Source organism: Scyliorhinus canicula, chromosome 2 (assembly GCF_902713615.1).
Source record: "Scyliorhinus canicula chromosome 2, sScyCan1.1, whole genome shotgun sequence".
Lineage (NCBI taxonomy): Eukaryota > Metazoa > Chordata > Chondrichthyes > Carcharhiniformes > Scyliorhinidae > Scyliorhinus > Scyliorhinus canicula.
Window position 1 is genome coordinate 32,426,012 of NC_052147.1, and position 20,507 is coordinate 32,446,518.

The 20,507-nt window shown below is 45.3% G+C and overlaps 1 protein-coding gene across 8 annotated transcripts in view; it reads right to left on the reverse strand.

Moving 5' to 3' along the window:
* Positions 1-2,810: 2,810 nt before the first annotated feature.
* The window catches only part of snapc1b (small nuclear RNA activating complex, polypeptide 1b), a 39,364-nt gene continuing 21,667 nt past the window's right edge, over positions 2,811-20,507 (reverse strand). For all 8 annotated transcript variants that reach the window (XM_038775414.1, XM_038775447.1, XM_038775438.1 and 5 more), the window contains 3 exons: positions 15,078-15,140; positions 13,696-13,801; positions 2,811-5,083 (listed from right to left, as the gene is read on the reverse strand). In XM_038775414.1, coding sequence (XP_038631342.1) covers positions 5,046-5,083; positions 13,696-13,801; positions 15,078-15,140 — 207 coding nt within the window. In that variant the 3' untranslated portion in view covers positions 2,811-5,045. The remainder of the gene's footprint in view (positions 5,084-13,695; positions 13,802-15,077; positions 15,141-20,507) is intronic.

Consider the following 20,507-nt stretch of genomic DNA (forward strand, 5'->3'; position numbering starts at 1 on the left):
TGCCGCATTATGTGTAGGAGTTTTGCAATGAACAGTATTGCAGCATTCAAAGGCATGTCACATCTGTTTAGAACCAGCACTGAAAAAGCACATTGAGTCAATCAAAAAACAGAAATCATACACACATCATCTGTAGACTAACAATTTTATAGAATTTCATTTGTCACCCAAACACACACTTATACATGTGCATACACAATGCTCATTTTATATGTGTCAGAAAAATATGCAAAATAGGTGACCTCTTATTTATAAACACAAGTGTTACCATTGGGGATATTGGCATATTTTTTTTAATGAATGCCCTACCATACAAGAGCTGTAACATGGGATTTTTCAAGGAGCATTGTTTATCATAACTATTTGCATGCCACACGACCTGCAGTAAAGGTGCTGGAGCTATACCGGTTAAAGTATTCTATCACATAGCAGGACATGGAAATGGATTGCTGTTCCTGTATTAGACATTGGGTTAAAATCTTGGAACGCCCTACCGAACATCACTGTGGGGGCCCCTACACAGACATCAGTGGATCAAGAAGGCAGCTCACCCCCATCTTCTCAATGGCAATTTAAGGCAAGCAAAACCTTGCCAGTGATGCTCACGTCCCATGATGTGATATAACATATGTCTCCATAACCACAAATCACCAAAAGACAAACTGCTGAATAATAAATTCAGCCACGAGACATGCACTAGCTCAATAACAAGAATTAATCCAGTATTATTGGGTATGCTGCCACATGATCGTTAAGGAAATGTAGTGATAATGAAAGCTTCATTGTCATGCCATTTAGCTACAATGTGACACTGTTAACTTGCTGAATTATGTTGCTCGTTCTGGGTGAGTGTGCTTTACACTCAATTTGGTTCTGCTTCGTTCCTTAGCTCTAGAGTCGCCAGGTGTCGTTAAGATACCACCACAAGTTTCAAGTTCAAGTTCAGACCAATAACTCCATACACCAGTTAGTAAGTTCAAACAAGACACGTTTATTATAATAGTTATCTACTAATTATGCATATAAAACTACAAGACTAGGCTAATCCTACTACTAACAGGCCAATACTTATCTGGAATAAGGGAACTGCCGGATCAGGGAACAACGGCCTCTTGCTTTGTCCTGGATCCGCAGGCTTCCAGTCGGTGTGGACTAAAGGGGTCAGGAGTGTCTACTCTCGTAGCGTTCGTTGTATGGCACTTACTTAATGGTGGCTGCTGACCAGGCCTCTCCTTCTCAAGGTTCTTCGAGAGCTGCTAAGATGTTCTGCTGGGAGGGCCGGATAAGAGAGAGAGCTGGGGTCGGGGTCTCTGTCTTATACCTCTCCCAGGGTCTCACGCCCACCTGGGCGGACCCCTCTATACACTCGCAATCGATTGGGTCTCTTCCCAATCGATTGATTTGAATTTCCCCAATAACGGGGCTGTTCTCCGATCGCTGGGCGGTTCTTGGGGCTTATTGTTTTGGACTTCTCTTGGCGCCGAGAAGTCTGGCCTTCTATTCAATGTTGCAATTTGAGTTAACTTGTTTCCATTGTACCTGGGAATCACCGGGTATCGCCTCATTAGTATGCTAACTTGTTTTTTTCACAGTGCTGTCTGGTTTCTGCAGCAGTCAGAATACACAAGCGCTTCTGCAAGCTGCTTGCTTTCGCTACATGTCCATTTTCCCTGCATTCTTTGTAATCTTCCATTTTGTGTTGGGCAGTGGCCACCCCAGGTGGCTACACTTAGCAGTCAAAAACAAACCATTATTAAAATGTTGCCTGTGATATACTGAAACTGCATTAGCATAATTACTCAGACTTTGTTGCACTGCCACAACCATGGTGTCTTATTTGATCTAGAACTGAATTTATTTCCTGATACGCACACGGTGTACTGACTACTGGCCACTACCTCTACCACACCTACTTCCCTCTAATCTGTTGCTGCAATTCCCATCATTGAATTTGCCATTTGACTGAACAGTTCCAATATTTCTCTGCCAGCTTCCCATCCACTTAACCCAAAACTTCTCTGCCCATTTCGTATCCTGCACCAATCATAGATAGAAGCATACAATTTACAGTGCAGAAGGAGGCTATTCGGCCCATCGAGTCTGCACTGGCTCTTGGAAAGAGCATCCTACCCAAGCCCACACCTCCACCCTATCCCCATCCGACACTAAGGGCAATTTTGGACACCAAGGGCAATTTAGCATGGCCAGTCCACCTAACCTGAACATCTTTGGACTGAGAGAGAAAACCGGAGCACCTGGAGGAAACCCACACACACACAGGGAGAACGTGCAGACTCCGCACAGACAGTGACCCAAGCCGGGAACTGAACCTGGGACCCAGGAGCTGTAAAGCAATTGTGCTAACCACTATGCTACCATGCTGCCTCACTCACCCCATCCTCACTGGCCTACTTTGGCTCTTGATCATCCAGTACCTCAAATTTATAATGTTCATCCATGTTCAAACCAGATCTTCATGTTTATGCCAGGACCCTAACCTTCTGCATTAACCCATAAGTCAGCAGCTCAACTGTACAATTATCACCCACACTGTGCTGTCATCTGAAACATTGTCCCTTGTTAAATGAAAAACCCAGTGCAGTTTAACCATCACTTCTGGAACCAGGGTTATTAGAGCACTCCTTGAGCTATGGAAATTCTTCAATATCGTCCTACAATTGCTCCAAATCTTTGCACTTCCGGCAACAAACAGGGCCAAATTTGAGAGGTGCCCGATTTTACTCCTGTTGTCAATGGTTGCATTCAAGTTGCACCACACAATATACAAATATATCACCAATTGAAAGAGGTTAAGGAAGATTCTTTTATTAAATTCTGCTGACAGGAGCAGACGAAAATAGTTGAAAAAAAAACATTCTCGTTCAAGTCCAATAATGCATAGAGAAAATGGAGGTTACTATTTATGAAAAGATCAACTTGAAAATTAATTTTATGAAGATTTAAAAGTTAAGTTGTAAATGTAAACATTTCCAGAAATTAAAACTTAGGAGGCAGTCAAGATGATGCACTGTGCTATTTGATAAGATTGCACAGTAAGAGACTAGAGCGAATTAGAATAGGGGGCTGAATCCAAATCAAGCTGATAGGATGCACAACTCTACTTTATGGTAATAGCAACATTCTAGTGCAGTCTCATTAGCAATGAACGCACAGCACAATAATGACCTTAGTTCTGCACCAATGGTCAATCTCAGTCAAAAAGGATGGATTTAAGAATAATGTCACACTAGCACAGTTGAAGATATTCTTTTAATTCAGATATTGCTGAAGCACAACACTGGAAGCTTTACTCTGCATGTGACTGGGTGATAGTTTACCTATTAAATGTCAGATGCGTTCAAAAGGGAGGGGAGCTCTATTTTTTCTACCCCAACATCTGTAACCTGCAAATATAATCCCACGGAGCAAATGTTTGGTGCTTTTTTTTTTTAAAACAACAACTTTTGTATCCTGCTGATTTTGGTAAGGTGGTCATTCAATTTTGCTTCAGTCTCAAACATTTTACCACATTATGATTCTTCCGTAGAATTTACAGCCACTCAATTTTAGAATCAAGGATAATTAATTCAGTTTCAGCATGTGCATAACTAAAACAAATAAAATATTTACATTTTTCCCCTCAAGAGGTAGTGGGTAATTGCACTGACCATTGAAGCTGGAATTGTAATCAGTCTCAAGTTGCCATTTCTCTATCAAGTCAAGGTTGCTAATATCGGCCTCCATGTTCAAAGGCTACAATCAAAACCCAACCAACTACATTTTGAAAGTAAATAACTGAATATCAAGTGAGAATAAAGTGGGCAATGGCTTTGAATAGTCAGTCTGTCATTTTTTTGCATCATTTACAAAATATTACATCAGGCAAATACATGAGGGCCATCACCAACCACGGAAATGAAACCCAGGCGAAGATGTGGGATGATGGAAACATATCAGGACAAATAAGCAATTTGACCGTATCACTGTTAAAGACTCATTACAATCATAGTAGTAGGTATGCCGTGATATCTTTTAAAATAATAAAGGCCATTGGAATCTAGGAAGACAATGGGTTGCCACACCATTGGAAAATGTGTGCTATTTACACTATCTCAAAGTTACTAGCTTATTATGCATCCTGATAAATATAGGATCGATGTTTAAAAATGTGCAATGTTACTCTGAATTTTATTGTTGTGCATCACAAATTTAATTTGACACACTGACTCCCAGATGTCAAAACGCATGAACAGACTACTGCTTCGAAGCAAGGGATGTCACTTAAAAAATATTAGCTGCTGATACTGATCATTTAAAAACAATGCTGGCTAGAATGAGTTTGCCCACCTGCATGTGCTGAGGAGTAACTATAAGAAAAGGTATTATAGGTGAGGCCAACGTGCATGCATTGGACGGAATAACACTAACATGGGCAAAGATGCAGGACCAGTACAAAGTGACCATTGTAGAATCAACACAAATTATATTTTAGTTTTCAAGGATCAGCTTGGAGACTTTAGATTGACACATCCTGAAAACAAAGTTAAACACGTCCAAAACAGTTTCTAAAAGTCTTATATTGACCAATCAGTATCAATGCATTAATAAGTATAATACCACAGAAACAGATGAAGAGGAATAACACTTTCTCAAAAGCGTATCCAAATGCTGAAAATCTGATGTGATCAGAAATCGGAAGTAAACCAAATCATACTCCTCTTATATTTAACGTTAAGCAGAAAAAATGCATTACATAGAGGGTTTACAAACAACTCAGAGACCTTTTTACAATTCACTACTGGGGCACAATTCAAGACTTGGTGCCAACTGACAACAGTGTATCTATAATAACAGAAAATAATATTTTCATTTACATTTTCAGTCAGAAGAAACCGTTGCATTTTAATGTGCATTATTGAATCAGGCAGCCCACTGCTCACAGGCTTTGATACATATGGCTGCAACAGAGGTTAACTTCATTTTTGGCCACATCACTAGAACTGCAGAGATTGGAGTGTAGTAGCTAAAGTTATTCTACATCCAGTTCATCGCTGTCGCCGTCTCTTCTTGGGTGCTGGAACATCTACAAACAAACAGAATTATAGCATGAGGCATCTGTAACTCAACTAAAACAGTCCAGCTAAATGCAACCAATTGATGGGTTGATTCTGATGTCCAGCACTGATGACCATGGAAAGGTTATTTCCTAAATAATCTCAGCAGTGACCTAGCAATGTGTGTTATGTCCTCCTGGGCTTGATTTTCAGTCAGTATATAAACCCAAAGCCACGTATCACTAAAAGTGTTGTTGCTTGGAAAAGAATCAAATTAATTCCGAGGGCTTCTGCCTCCAGTCATAAAAATGCTGTATCAAATTGTACAGAGGGGTCACTGTCAGAAATCATGGACCAAAATTCGTATTGGTAAGGCCTTGCCTCCAAACAGGAGATTGGCAATTTTTGCTCACATTATATTGTGCCATTGATCACAAATGGTAAGAAATCTGAATGGCATGTGGGAAAGAGTAAACGGATCTTGGGAAGGTGCAGAAGCATGGTTAGTTTGTTTAGACACATGGGGGAGATGAGGAAGAAAGAGCAGCCGGTCTTTGGGGAAGCTAGGTCCAGTTGGTTGGTCTGTTTAAAACACTAACTGTGTTATTTTCATTTCTAATTTTCAAGAGGATTGAGAAGCATGAGCAAGTTAATTTAAAATTAACCAATTTTGTTTTCCAGGGTACATCCCACACCGCGATAAATTCCCAGGTTTTTGGGGGCAGGCAAAGCTGCATTTGTCCAGACGTGGGAACCAACTAGAACAATAACCACTATCAATGATAAATAAAAACAGAAAATTCCCAAAATACTCAGCAGGTTAGGTGGCATCTGTGGAGAGAAAACTAATTGATGGTTCAGGTCTGTGGGCTGCAAACCCTCTATTTGCTATTAAGCGTTTTGTTTTTATAAATACTTTTTTCTGCCACTAACATAATAGTTACTGTGAAGTCTTTTGTTCGGTACTAGCACAAACATTAACAGCTTTGACACTGAAGGTTATGAGTTCAAGCTCCACCTGAGACTTTAGCACTTAACCCAGGTTAAGACTCCAGTGCAATACTGAGGGAGGTGCTGCACCGTAGGGAAGTGCCAACTCTCAGGTGAGAAGGAAGTCTGAGGCCCTGTATACCTCTCAGGTAGATGTAAAAAATCCCGTAGCTCTATTTGAAAGAAGCAGCAAGTTCTCCCCGATATCCTGGCCAATATTTATTCCAACCAACATAAGGGGGAAAAAGGAACAGATGATCCAAAGTATTTCACACTGGCTGTGAAGCGCTTTGGGCAGCTCCTGTTGTGAATGGTATTACATCAACGCAAGTTCAATCTTCCTCCTTTGAGAGCCAAGTCTATTGTTTTTTGTGTTTAACAATGAACAGTTAAGTTCTGTAAATTACTCCTGCTTCTGCTGGTCTGTTACTTGCAATAAACCAGCTCCGTGGTTCTCGCCCAAGCGACAATGTGATTTATTCAACAACTTTCCAAAATCCAGAAGATCGCAACAAGATTCATGACATATTCCACACACCAGGGCGGCACGGTGGCACAGTGGTATGCACTGCTGCTTCACGGAGCCAAGGACCGTGTTCAATCCCAGCCCCGGGTCACTGCCCGTGTGGAGTTTAACACATTCTCCTCGTGTCTGCGTGGGTCTCACCCCCACAACCCAATGATGTGCAGGGTGGGTTTATTGGCCACGTTAAACTGCCCTTCACTGGGAAAAAAAAGGAATCGGGTACTCTAAATTTATTTTTAAAAATATTCCACAGACCAAATGCATTGACAAAAATTCCATTAGACCCTTAAACTTGGGATATCATCAGATACGGGTGTACAAAGACACTCAGTGCTTTGCAAGACTCTGGTGCTGAATAAGAGAGAAATAGCTGAGCAATAACCCAAAAACCAAGGGAAATGGGCAACAGAAGCAGGGAAGAATATATAACAATGATATAAAATAGATACTTGCTCTCCTGTTTTCTCCACAGCCAAATAACATTCTAAATCTTTATTAGCGTCTGTATGTATTACTGGAATGCTGAGGTTTCGGCTCCTAGTTTCCTAGGTAACCATTTCATATTCTTCAGCTGCATTTTGTGAGTCGAGACTTACTTTAATGGAATCTTCACTGACCATGATAGCATGTAATTCAGTCACAAAATCTAACCTTGTTGCATGACATGAGAATGGATACCAAAATATTGAATGTGCATAAACCAAGACCCTAAAATTCTGTCAAAGAGTCCGCACTGATGATTAGATCAGGATGTAATTTCAATCAGTATTGAAAAAATAAATTACCACCCTATACTTTTGTCACAAAAAGAACAAAAGGAAGAGGTTAAGAGGCTGAGTTTTTGTTGTTCGGATGTAGAAGACCCAATCAGAAACCCAGCGGTAGCAGAATTCATAATAGGTTTTAAAAGTAGCTAAATATTTGTTTAGGAGAGGGAGCCAAGGGTACGAAGAGAGACAAGGTATCAAGTTTATGAAGTGCTGACAACTGATGGGAGGAAATAACAGATCGGGAAGATCCGTGATAGGATCGAAGGAAGGGGGTGAGATTAACTAACAAAAGGGATGATGACTGGAGGGTAAAATTAGATGGTAATGGCCCAAGTAAAAAGAGACAAAAGATGAGCCGAGAGGAGTTTTAAATGGGACAGCAGAACCATTGCCAACAGCTGTTGCTTGACAAATTGGGGACAGAGCCTGATCTGAAATTGTTGAAATTTATGGCCTTTTTGGAATGTTGAATGGTGAGGGGAAGATGTGTTTGGTGGTAGTTTCATCCTGGGCATGGAGGAAATGCTAGAATTTGATCTGTTAAATGTGGAGACAGGTGGGGAGGAAACGAGGGGAACCCCGTTGTGGTTAATTTACAGAGATGATTTGGAGTTGGGGACCAAGGGCAATGTGTCCAAGTTTGCAGATGACACTAAGATGAGTGGTAAAGCGAAAAGTGCAGAGGATACTGGAAGTCTGCAGAGGGATTTGGATAGGTTAAGTGAATGGGCTAGGGTCTGGCAGATGGAATACAATGTTGACAAATGTGAGGTTATCCATTTTGGTAGGAATAACAGCAAACGGGATTATAATTTAAATGATAAAATATTAAAGCATGCTGCTGTGCAGAGAGACCTGGGTGTGCTAGTGCATGAGTCACAGAAAGTTGGTTTACAGGTGCAACAGGTGATTAAGAAGGCAAATAGAATTTTGTCCTTCATTGCTAGAGGGATGGAGTTTAAGACTAGGGAGGTTATGCTGCAATTGTACAAGGTGTTAGTGAGCCACCTGGAGTATTGTGTTCAGTTTTGGTCTCCTTACTTAAGAAAGGACGTACTGGCACTGGAGGGTGTGCAGAGGAGATTCACTAGGTTAATCCCAGAGCTGAAGGGGTTGGATTATGAGGAGAGGTTGAGTAGACTGGGACTGTACTCGTTGGAATTTAGAAGGATGAGGGGGGATCTTATAGAAACATATAAAATTATGAAGGGAATAGATAGGATAGATGCGGGCAGGTTGTTTCCACTGTTGGGTGAAAGCAGAACTAGGGGGCATAGCCTCAAAATAAGGGGAAGTAGATTTAGGACTGAGTTTAGGAGGAACTTCTTCACCCAAAGGGTTGTGAATCTATGGAATTCCTTGCCCAGTGAAGCAGTTGAGGCTCCTTCATTAAGTGTTTTTAAGGTAAAGATAGATAGTTTTTTGAAGAATAAAGGGATTAAGGGTTATGGTGTTCGGGCCGGAAAGTGGAGCTGAGTCCACAAAAGATCAGCCATGATCTCATTGAATGGCGGAGCAGGCTCGAGGGGCCAGATGGCCTACTCCTGCTCCTAGTTCTTATGTTCTCGGAGGAGAGGACAAGTGGGAAGGCGCGCGATCAGGGGCCTGATGAGGGGCGCGATTCAGCGGCCTCATCGGGCCCGACTTGGTGTCGAGACGAGGTTGTTGAATCTTGCGAGAGATTTGAAACGCTCAAAATGTCTCGCGAGATGTGGGGATCTGGATCTCATCCTCACGGGGCATGACCCAGATCTGCATATTTAAATCAGGTGTACACCTCATTTAAATAAACGTCCGTTGGATTCTCCCGGCGTCCGGGACTCAACAGCCGTGCTTGCGAGACCGTGCCGGGGTATCATTAGTCTAATCCACACAAACGTGGATGAGGCATGATGGCTAGTGGAGACCCCAGAGTGGTCATGGACAGGGTAGGGTAGTACCCCAGCTCTCCCTCTGGCACTAGGGCACTGCCAGCCTGGCAATGCTACCTGGGCACGCTGATGGTGCCACCCAGAATGCCCAGATGGCACTGCCAGACTGGCAGAGGCACTGTCTGTGTGCCAGGTTGGAAATGCCACGGATTGGTCCTGGGAGGCCATACTAGGTAGAATGGAGGCAGAGGAGGGTTCCCTGGGGGCAGGTGAGAGAGGGTTTAAAACGCAGGGATGGGAGAGGGGGGGGGGGGGGTGGAAGAGAGAGAAAGAGAGGGAGGGAGATCAGGGAAGCTTTCCAAAATGACGCCCCGATCTGCGAGGAAGTACAGCGTCGGCAGAAAGAATCTCCCCAAGACCAAAATGGGAAAAGTAGGCAGCACAGTGGCGCCGTGGTTAGCACTGCTGCATCAAGGTGCCAAGGACACAGGCTCAATCCTGGCCTCGGGTCACTATCCGTGTGGAGTTTGCACATTCTCCCTTTGTCTGCGTGGGTCTCACCCCCACAACCCAAAGATGTGTAGTCTAGGTGGATTGGTCATGCTAAATTGCCCCTTAATTGGAAATAAAAAAAGCTACAAAATATAACAAAAAAAATGGAAAGGTGCCATTGAATAGCAAGGTGTTTCTCAGCACTGCAGTCACCAAGAAACACGCTAAATGTGTCCAAAACCGGACATAGAAATAATTTGGTTGAATCGTGCCCCAGATGTGCGAAAAATAGAGCAGATATGCTCAAGGGCCCCGTCATGGGTAGCCACCTGAAATGTTAATTTTTGTTTAGTCCTCGACAAATGCTTAACATTTCCAATATTCTTAGGATTTTGCTCAGAATGTTAAATGATGTAGACAAGATAAACCCATGGTTCAGTAAGACCATAAGACATAGGAGCAGAATTAGGCCAGTCGGCCCATCGAGTCTGCTCCGCCATTCAATCTTGGCTGAGAATTTTCGCATCCCCATTCTCCTGCCTTCTCCCATAACCCCTGATCCCCTTATTAATCAAGAACCTACCTATCTATGTCTTAAAGACACTCAGTGATTTGGTCTCCACAGCCGTCTGCGGCAATGAATTCCACAGATTCACCACCCTCTGCTAAAGAAATTCCTCCTCATTTCTGTTTTAAAGAATCATCCCTTTAGTCTGAGACTGTGTCCTCTGCTTCTAGTTTTTCCTACAAGTGGCGACATCCTCTCAACGTCCACTCTATCCAGACCACACAGTACCCTGTAAGTTTCAATAAGAACCCCCCCTCATCCTTCTAAACTCCAACGAGTACAGACCCAGAGACCTCAACCATTCCTCATACAACAAGCTCTTCATTCCAGGGATCAGAAATATAATGTCCTGGTGCTGACTTGAAACCAAATGTGCGCATGTGTCTCACATTGTATCCAGCCATGCACGCACATTTTTCCCCACTTGTCAGGTATCTGATATTACACATGCTCTGCTGGCACTGATTCCGCTCAATGCTGCTGGTTAAGGGTCTCAGGGTCACCACGTTCGGAAACTGCAGCTGAAACGGAAGCTGAGTCCCGAGTGAGTAGGAGCCTGGAGCAAGGAGGTCTGGAGAATCTGTCCTCCAAGCCCTTCCTCAGTCTGTGTGACAGGTGACAGTGGTTCTGGATTTAGTGTGGGAAGCCCTGGGTGAGAGTCGCTGGGTTTCTGGACTCTCCGTCCCCCAAACCAAGTTCCCTGTGCTCAGAATCTGAGTTGCTACTTTTCAGTCTGTCTACACCAAGATTCCAAACATGATTCAAAGGTTATAGTTGCTGATTAAACAGGGTAAGTGTAATGAGTATGGAACAATACTATTATTGAGATTAAGCACAGTATATAGCATGAGGTATGTGGGCTATATCAGTAACTCGGGCAATGCACATAGGCAGGAATTATGTCCTCTGCAGCTTCGGCTCACCATATACAGCCAAGCACAAAATACTGAAAGAGGTACGAATAACAAATTTCTTCAATCATTTCCAGTTACCCTTTATTAAGCTGGTGAAATGTAAGGTTGACGTGTTTCAGGAAGAACTTCTTCATGTAAAGAGTGATTATAATTTAGAATGGTTTTTGGGTTCATTCTGGAGTCAATTAACTGTCGCAACATTGAAAACGGATGAGATCAGATTTACATTCTTTCTCATCTATTTGACCCTATCCAAATAATCCATTAGCAACGGAATGAGAACACTTTGTCTCAAAATACTAATCATGGATTTTCTTTATTTATTCACGAGGTCTGACATAAAAATGCTACCGAGAAACCTACATGATGAACCTTCAATTTGCCTGATATATGATTCTGATTCTAAAGGGCAGATTATTGTCCACACAGTCACTTCACTTATCTATACCAGAGACCCGATAGAAGTCTGCAAAAGGCAAGGTTTAGGAGGCCACTAAGCGTGCATGGCTCACAGCTGGGTTTTAGCCCACTAAAATCCATGGAACACTGACCAGAACCATGCTCCCTTCTTGGGAAGATCTAGTGAGAAAAATACCAACCCACATCAAGAAATCTATTTTGGAATTAATTGCTTGGCCATCAAACATCACCGTTTTCTTTTGCGGACTATCATCTCGTGAGCATGAACAAAGGAATCTGCATGCCACTGAATTGTTAAAAAATAAAGCATGAAAATGGTTATGTTTGTTTTGTGACCTTTCATTGTAGTATACAATGAACAAGTGATCCTATCTAGGGAGACCAGTTAAGCCGGCAGGGCTGGGTGTGAGGTTCCCGGGGTGGCGCCAGGTGGGGATTGAGTATTTTAGGGATTTTAGGGGGCAAATTCGCGGAGTTGGTGGGATTGTATGAGTTGCCCAAAGGGGATGGCTTTAGGTACCTGCACGTGAGGTATGTTGTGAGGAGAGAGGTGCCGCCTCCGGTGTTGCAGGATAAGCTGTTGTTGGGAGGATGAATTAGGGGAGAGGAGGGTTTCGGATATTTACAAGGAACTGATGGAGAGGGAAGGCGATCCGGTGGAGGAGGTCAAGCGCAAGTGGGAGGAGGAGCTGGGAGGGGAGGTGCAGGCCGGGATGGGGCGGAGGATGAATGCGTCCCCATAGTGTGCGAGGCTGAGCCTCATCAGGTTTAAAGTGGTGCATAGGGCCCACATGACAGTGGAGAAGATGAGCAGGTACTGTGCAGGGGTGGAAGGCAGGTGTCGGCGGTGGGGGGGGGGAATCACATCGACATATTCTGGAGAGGGGTTCTGGGAGGGGTTCTCGGATGTAATGTCCCAGGGGTTGGTCCCGAGTCCATAGGTGGCGATATTTGATGTGTCGGAAGACCCGGGAGTCGGGGGGGGGGGGGGGGGGGGCGCGCGTGAAGGCAGTGGGTGTGGGTGAGCGATCTGGCAGAATTCCTGAGGTTTGAGAAAATCCAGTTCGCTCTGCGTGGGTTAGTAGAGGGGTACACCCGCAAGTGGAAACCGTTCATTGATTTCTTCAAGGAGGATCGAGAGGTCTGAAAGAGTTGGGGAGTTTTGGGGGGGGGTAAGGGGGTAAAATAGGGAAGGCGGGATGTAGTGGGGTGTTGGTACCAGTGAAGATTGGGGATCTGTGGCTGTTTGTTTAGGTTGATGTGTTGTTCTTCTGATATTTTGTGTATATATGTAAAAAGCTTTGAATAAAAATATTTTTAAATATAGGAAGACCAGTTATTCTTTTTTCTCAAGTATTCAATAATTGTCACATATAAAACACAAAATATCAACTATCCTCTATCATGATACTTATACGACATTTTTCATCCAGGCACTGCAATGATTCCTGATATCATTTGGTAATTTTCAATCATAAATACACAAAATGTTGGAAATACTCAGGTGGTCAGGTAGCATTGGAGACATGCTTCAGGTCAATGAGCTGTCGTTCTGTTTTCCAGCATTTGCAATATTTTGCCTCAGTTACTTTCCAACGTTAACTAAAGCTACCAATTTCGCATGATCTACAAATGGATGCTTACATTTCAGACTGGAGCTGAGGTTACATGAAAACAAATACCCATCTTTTTCTAGACTCACATCAAGAAAGGTTTGGGCAGCACAGTAGCACAAGTGGATAGCACTGTGGCTTCACAGCGCCAGGGTCCCAGGTTCGATTCCCCGCTGGGTCACTGTCTCTGCGGAGTCTGCATGTTCTCCCAGAGTCTGCGTGGGTTTCCTCTGGGTGCTCCAGTTTCCTCCCACAGTCGAAAGACGTGCAGGTTAGGTGGATTGGCCATGCTAAATTGCCCTTAGTGACCAAAAAGGTTAGGAAAGGTTATTGGGTTACGGGGATAGGGTGGAAGTGAGGGCTTAATGTGGGTCGGTGCAGACTCGATGGGCCAAATGGCCCACTGAAGAGGGCTCCATTCTTGAAAATAACCCATGTTCTTAGCACACCCTTTGAAAAATGACCTTGTTCTCTTACCTTTCACCGAGGAATTCCTACTTGGGGGTTTTTTCATTCGTCCCCAATCAGACCCAGATTCTGAAGACTCCAATTTTATTTGGCGATGCCGTCTGGATCTAGGTGCCTTCATACAAAACATAATTTTTATAAACAAAATTGTGACTTTTGCTTTTAACAATTCAATCTCACAGCATTGTTTTACATTCATAACAACGTAAAATGACATTTGCCAAAAAATCAAATCCCGAGCAAGTGCACTGAAGCATGAAGAACGGAAACGCAAGTAAATAGTTGACCCCAGGCCAGTCATTGAGCTTGTTGGACCAAACCTACAAAGGTAGACAGCAACAGAGAAGAAAACACAGATACAGGGGAAATTTGAGATGTAAAAAGAAAAAGTTACAAGCTTACTTTATGGGTTCACAGAGAACATTACAAAAATGGTATTAGCAGTGTGGCCAATGCCTGAACAGATGAAGTATAAGCAGTCCTACAGATTAATTGCTGTCTTATTTAAACCAAACAGGCATAACACATACCAATTTCTAGCTGCTAATAATATATCTTTCTGGGTAGGGAAAAGCATGTGAACATTTGGTGGAAAGCAATAACCTTTGTCTTATACTCTGGTCATACTGTTTCATGAAAAGCAATGGGACTAGAAATAATAATTTGCGTGGTGACCTTGACTAAATGGGAGTATCCAAAACTGAAACCACCCAGGGGAGAAAAAAAGTAACATTGCTGTTACTAATATGCTTAAATTATGTCCGGAAACAATTATACCTTGATCAAGATTTTTTAGAATCGCTATTGTTTCTTCTCCTGCTTAGCTTCCAATTGTCTCCCAAAAAGGGCACTTTGCTAATGTAAGGGTTCCTGGAAAGTAACGGTAAACCTCCAGTACCTTCCATTAGTGACCATTCTTCAAGTGCAAGCCCTATTGGTGGGTATTAGGAGTCTTGTTAGATTCTGAGAACCATCACACCTAAACCTAACCAACCAATTTGTGCAGCAGGCTTACAATCGCACGAGTCAATTAAATATTCTTTAAAAGTGGGAATCCTGATAAACTGTCCCTTTACCGAGGGACATAGAGGTTAACGGCACTGCTCATACTTCTGCCTATGGAGGTCAGCCAACTCGGCAAAGACCAGCGATCAACCACACTCGGCAAAAAGCATTTACACATCTAACAGCCCTCCATAAGAAATTAACGTCCCAGTCTAGGATCAAACTTAGGACATCTCAAGTAAAGTTTACATCACTACCATCAAAGTTATGCCATCAATTTTCCACCGAGTAGTGTTAAACATTAGTCATTGTAATCATTCTTTATCGATCATCAGCAATAAAAGATAGCCAGCTTTTTAATGAAAATTAATATTTGCTATACAGACCTTCACTGTTGAATTATATGATTTTGACTTTATGTTTGCCAAGGTTTGTGCACGATTGATACCCTGTAAAAAATAAACACCCACTTTAATCAGTTTCAACATTACTTTATATACTTTAAGAATACAAACTGGAGCAAAGTGGTTTGCTAAATGACACTAAAATAAAAGTAATGTGGATGTGGAGATCTGAAATCAAACAAAGGGCAAGAAAAACATGGCGGGCGGACATTCTTCGACCCCCCCCACCTGGTCGGAGCCCCCACGCGAATCGCGCCATGCTGCCCCGACATCGGGACGCAATTCTCCGCAGCGAGGAGAATCGACACCATCGGCGTGGCGCCGACTCTCCGTCCTGGGCTGGAAACGCCGATTCTCCGGCCCAAATGGGCCGAGCGACTGTCACAAAAAATCCGAGTACCCCCCGGCGCCGTTCTAACATCCTCTGAGCCAGTAGGATCTTGGCATTGAAAGGTCCGGGGGCGACCTGTAGTGGGAATGGGGGGTCCGACCCCGGGGTGGGGGGGCTTCCGTCGTGGCCTGGTCCACAATCGGGGCCCCCCGATTGGTGGGCCGGCCTCTCTGGCTGGGGACCTCCTGTCCTCCGCGCCAGCTCCTGTAGCACTATGCAATTTGGAGCCGGCGCGGGGAAGGAGGCCACTGCGCATGCGCTACTTGGCATGGGCGTGGGCCGCTCCAGCACCGCGCTAGCCCCCTGTGGGTCGGAGAATGGGGTCCCGGAATGGGCACCGACGCCAGAGCAAAACACTCCCATTTTTACACCGGCGTCGACACTTAGCCGCCCTGATGGGAGAATCCCGGCAAGTCCTGCAGCATCTGTGGAGAGAGAAACAGAGTGAACGTCGAGTCTAATCTGACTCGTCTTCAGGTGCTGCTAGACCTGCTGAGTTTTTCCAGTACTTTCTGTTATTATTACTTTTATTGTTCCATTGCGTATTCACATCTGTTGTAAAATGAATTATAATAGCCATAAACATTTGGTTAATGTGGTCGAAGGTAACAAGATTGTACCTCAGCTTTGTCGCAACAGTAGATGGACATAGAGTATAATATTGCGAGATACAAGTATAGTACACAGATTTCATACCCAATGATGGTGTTTACTGCGTAATTTTTGTTACGAATAAAAAATCTGAATTTCTCATTCACAACATGTGGTTAATATATTGGAAAACACAATTCCATTCCATTATCCACAAAAGGCATGTTTTAACAACCTTGCACTGTTCCATCTACAAGAATATCAGTTTAGGACACGTCACAATAATTAAATGTTTTTAAAGAGATTTCAAAATTAAGGGATGTGTACATCTGACTGAATTTATCTCGGCCCACAGTTGAAAGGTTAATTTTTTCTATTCTAATTGAAATGGTTATTAGATAAATGTGAATGCGCATTCCAACGGTATGAAAAAAGTGACAGAGTCGTCATCAGAGATAACTTGTAAAGCAAGGCCACCCCTGATGGTATCAATCCTGCAAGAACTTATCCCTGCCCCTGGTGATGGGACGGCAATCTAAGTGTATATCAGAGCTCGACGTCCGGTGTGGACCATGGAGTAAGTGGTCACACACAAGGCAGTTCCTGCCCAAGGTTACAGAAAATAGCTCTTTCTTATTCGATATGGGGTGGAATTTTGATGAGGTGAATGTTGGAGGAGCACTTTCCCCCAGGACTGGTATGTCTCTTGGTTACCAGACCCGGCAGAAACAGTGAAAGATTTGGCTGGAGCTGCAGCAAAGACAAAAACCTCTTCCAGCATGCAGGTGGGGGAAGGGCAAGCTTAAAGGCTTCAAGCTGACTTGAGGGCCTTTATTAAAGCTGAATTCTAGCAGCAGAGCAACTGTGAAAAGATCTCGCCAAGATCATTGAAGAAGCGGTGACGATACTTCCGGTGGCGGCCATGGAGGAGTAGGTCGCGCATTCGGCAGCTCCCCTCTGGAACAGACTCTCGGACCTTTCTCAGGAGTTTCCACGGACTTTTTGGGGCAGATTGGTGAAGCGAACACTGCCAAAGGGATTCCCTCTCTGTTGTATGGATAGCTGGACCAGGAGTGGCCGGGTGAAGCATTTAAGTCCCAACAGACAGAAGCGTGCGGAGTGGGCGCGAGGCGCGGCATGGCAACCGGTATAGACCAGGGTGCAATGGCGCAGTGGGCACAGGAGCAACAGGAGTTCCCTAGGGGCTGCTTTGCTGATCTTAAAAAGGACATGCTGGCCCTGATGAAGACATCAATAGATCAAATGATCGCAACTCATGCGACACAAGGGAAAGCGATTAAGTGATTGGAGAAAAAGCTATCCGACCATGAGGGCGAGCTGGTCGTATTGGCCCTTAAGGTGGAAGCACAGGATGACCTCCACAAGAAGTGGCAAGAGAGGCTGGAGGACCTAAAAAACAAGTCCAGGAGACAGAACTTGAGAATTGTGGGCCTCCCCGAAGGTGTGGAGGGGTCGGAAGCGGGAGCATTTGTGTCCAAGATGCTGGAGACGCTGATAGTGACAGGGGTATTCCCTCAACCCCTGGAGCTGGACCAGAAGTGGGCCTCCCCGAAGGTGTGGAGGGGTCGGATGTTGGAGCATTTGTGTACAAGATGCTGGAGACGCTATTAGGGATGTGGGTATTCACTCGACCCCTGGGGCACAGAGACCTCGCAAGGAAGCCCAAGGCGAATGAACCGCCGAGGGCCATGGTGGTGAGATTTCATCGCTTCTCAGACAAGGAACTTGTCTTGTGGGCAAAAAAAGAACGGAGCAGCAGGTGGGAGAACAGCATGATACGCATCTACCAGGACCTCGGTGCGGAGCTGGCCAAGAGGCGTGCTGGATTCAACCGGGTGAAGGCGACCCTCTTCAGCAAGGGAGTGAAATTTGGGATGCTACAGCCAGCAAGGCTATGGGTCATGTACAAGGAAAGGCATCACTATTTTGAGATGCCGGACAAGGCGTGGTCATTCGTCAAACAAGAAATGATGGACTCGAATTAAAGGACAGTTAAGCTTTGGTGGAATGCGGCGGTGGGGCTGGGTAACACGGTACCGTTTCTAATATAAGATTGTATACAATGTTGGGTGCTTGTAAGGGCTGTGGTGGTGGGTGGGGGTGCAGTGTTTTCGGCGAAATTGAGATACGGAGAGGGGAGGGGGCCCTGTACTTAGCGCGAATTTTCGGGAAGTTGGAGCCTGACGGGGCAATGTTAGTGTCTTCTGTTTATTTTTCGTTTCGTATTACTATTTCTCACTGGGGCTGGAGAGGGAGTTTAATTGGTTTATTCATGTGGGGAGAGGGGTCCGGACAATGTGGTGACAGTCTGATCGGCGCCAGGGGCGGGAGCTGCCAGTGTCAGCATGGGTCAGCTGACTCTCTGGAGCGTAGTGGGGGGGTGAGCAAGTGCCCAGCTGGTGCTTGGCGGGGGTTTTTGGGTCATGGGGCTGTTGGGGGGGGGGGGAATGCTGCTTTGCTGACAGAGGAGGTATCAATTTCGGGGTACCAATTGAGGGTTGGGGGCGGCCGCTCCCTGTGGGGGCGCTCGAAGAAGCGAAGGGCATGGGCTCGAGGTTGGCCGAGAAAGGGCGATGGCTAGCCGGCGGGGGTGGTGGTGGTGGTGGTTCGCCACCCGTCCAGGCTGATCACATGGAATGTGAGGGGTTTGAATGGGCCGGTCAAAAGAGCGCGCGTGTTCGCGCATCTAAAGGGGTTAAAGGCAGACGTAACAAAGCTTCAGAAGACACATTTAAAGCTCACAGATCACACGAGATTGAGAAAGGGATGGGTAGGCCAGGTGTTCCATTCACGGCTGGATTCGAAGACCGGGGGGTAGCAATTCTGATCCGTAAGGGTGTGGCATTCGAGGCTGGGAGAATTGTGGCAGATAACGGGGGCAGATATATAATGGTGTGTGGAGCGTGGGAGGGGGTCCGGGTGGTGTTTGTGAACGTCTATGCTCCGAATTGGGATGATGTGGAATTTATGAGACGCATGCTAGGCAAAATCCCGGACTTAGAGTCACACAACCTGATCATGGGGGTAGACTTTAACACAGTCATTGACCCCAAGCTAGACCGGTCGAAGTACAGGACAGGGAAGTGACCGGCAGTGGCTAAGGAACTGAAGGGTTTTATGGAGCAGATTGGGGGTGGGGGGGGGGGGGGGATCCCTGGAGGTTCGCGCGGCTGAGAGCGAAGGAGCTCTCTTATTTCTCCCATGTTCATAAGGTTTATTCCCGCATAGACTTCTTTGGCTTGAGCAGGGTGTTAATCCCAAAGGTGCGGGGACACAATATTCAGCAATTACAGTCTCGGACCGTGCCTCGCACTGGGTGATCTGCGGCTTAGTGAGGAGAGAGGGCAGTGCCCACTCTGGAGACTGGATGTGGGGCTGCTGGCGGACAAAGAGGTTTGCGGGCGGATTAGCAGAAACAGCAAGGATTACCTGGAAATAAACAGTACGGGTGAGATTGCAGCGGCAACGGTCTGGGAGGCTCTGAAGGCAGTTATCAGAGGGGAACTCATCTCAATTCGATCCCATAGGGAAAAGAGAGAAAGAGCGGAGAGGGAGAGATTGGTGGAGGAGACACTCCGAGTGGACAGGAGATACGCGGAGGCCCCTGAGGCGGGGCTACTGAGTCTGCAGGTGGAGTTTGAACTGCTGACCACAGGGAAAGCGGCAGCACAGCTGAGGAAGGCAAGGAGGGGCAGTCTATGAGTACGGGGAGAAAGCGAGTAGAATGCTGGCACACCAACTGCGAAAGAGGGAGGCGGCCTGGGAAATCGGGGGAGTAAAGAATAAGGAGCGTAACACGGTCTTGGATCCGGGGGGGGCGGGTGTGTGTGTGTGAACGAAGTCTTTAAGGAATTCTATAGTAAACTATACGAGTCAGAGCCCCCGACGGGAGCGGAAGTGATGAGGCAATCTTTGGACCAGTTGAGGTTTCCAAAGGTGGAAGAGGACCTGGTGGAGGGGCTGGGGCCCCGATTGAATTGCAGGAGATTGTCAAGGGTATAGAGGGCATGCAATCGGGTAAAGCCCGGGGGCCGGACGGTTACCAGGTAGAATTCTATAAGAAATTTTTGGAAATATTGAGCCCACTCCTGATGAGGACCTTCAATGAGGCTAGAGAGAAAGGAGCGTCCCCCCAACAATGTCACAGGCTTTGATCTCACTCATTCTTAAACGAGGGAAGGACCCGGAACATTACGGGTCATACAGGCCGATTTCGCTTTTAAACGTGGATGCCAAATTGCTATCTAAGATTCTGGCCACGGGAATTGAGGATTGCGTCCCAGGGATGATAGAGGAAGGCTAGACTGGGTTTAATAAAGGCAGACAACTCAATACCAATGTCCGGAGACTTTTGAATATTATTATGATGCCCTCAGAGTGGGGGAGGCGGAGGTGGTAACAGCGATGGA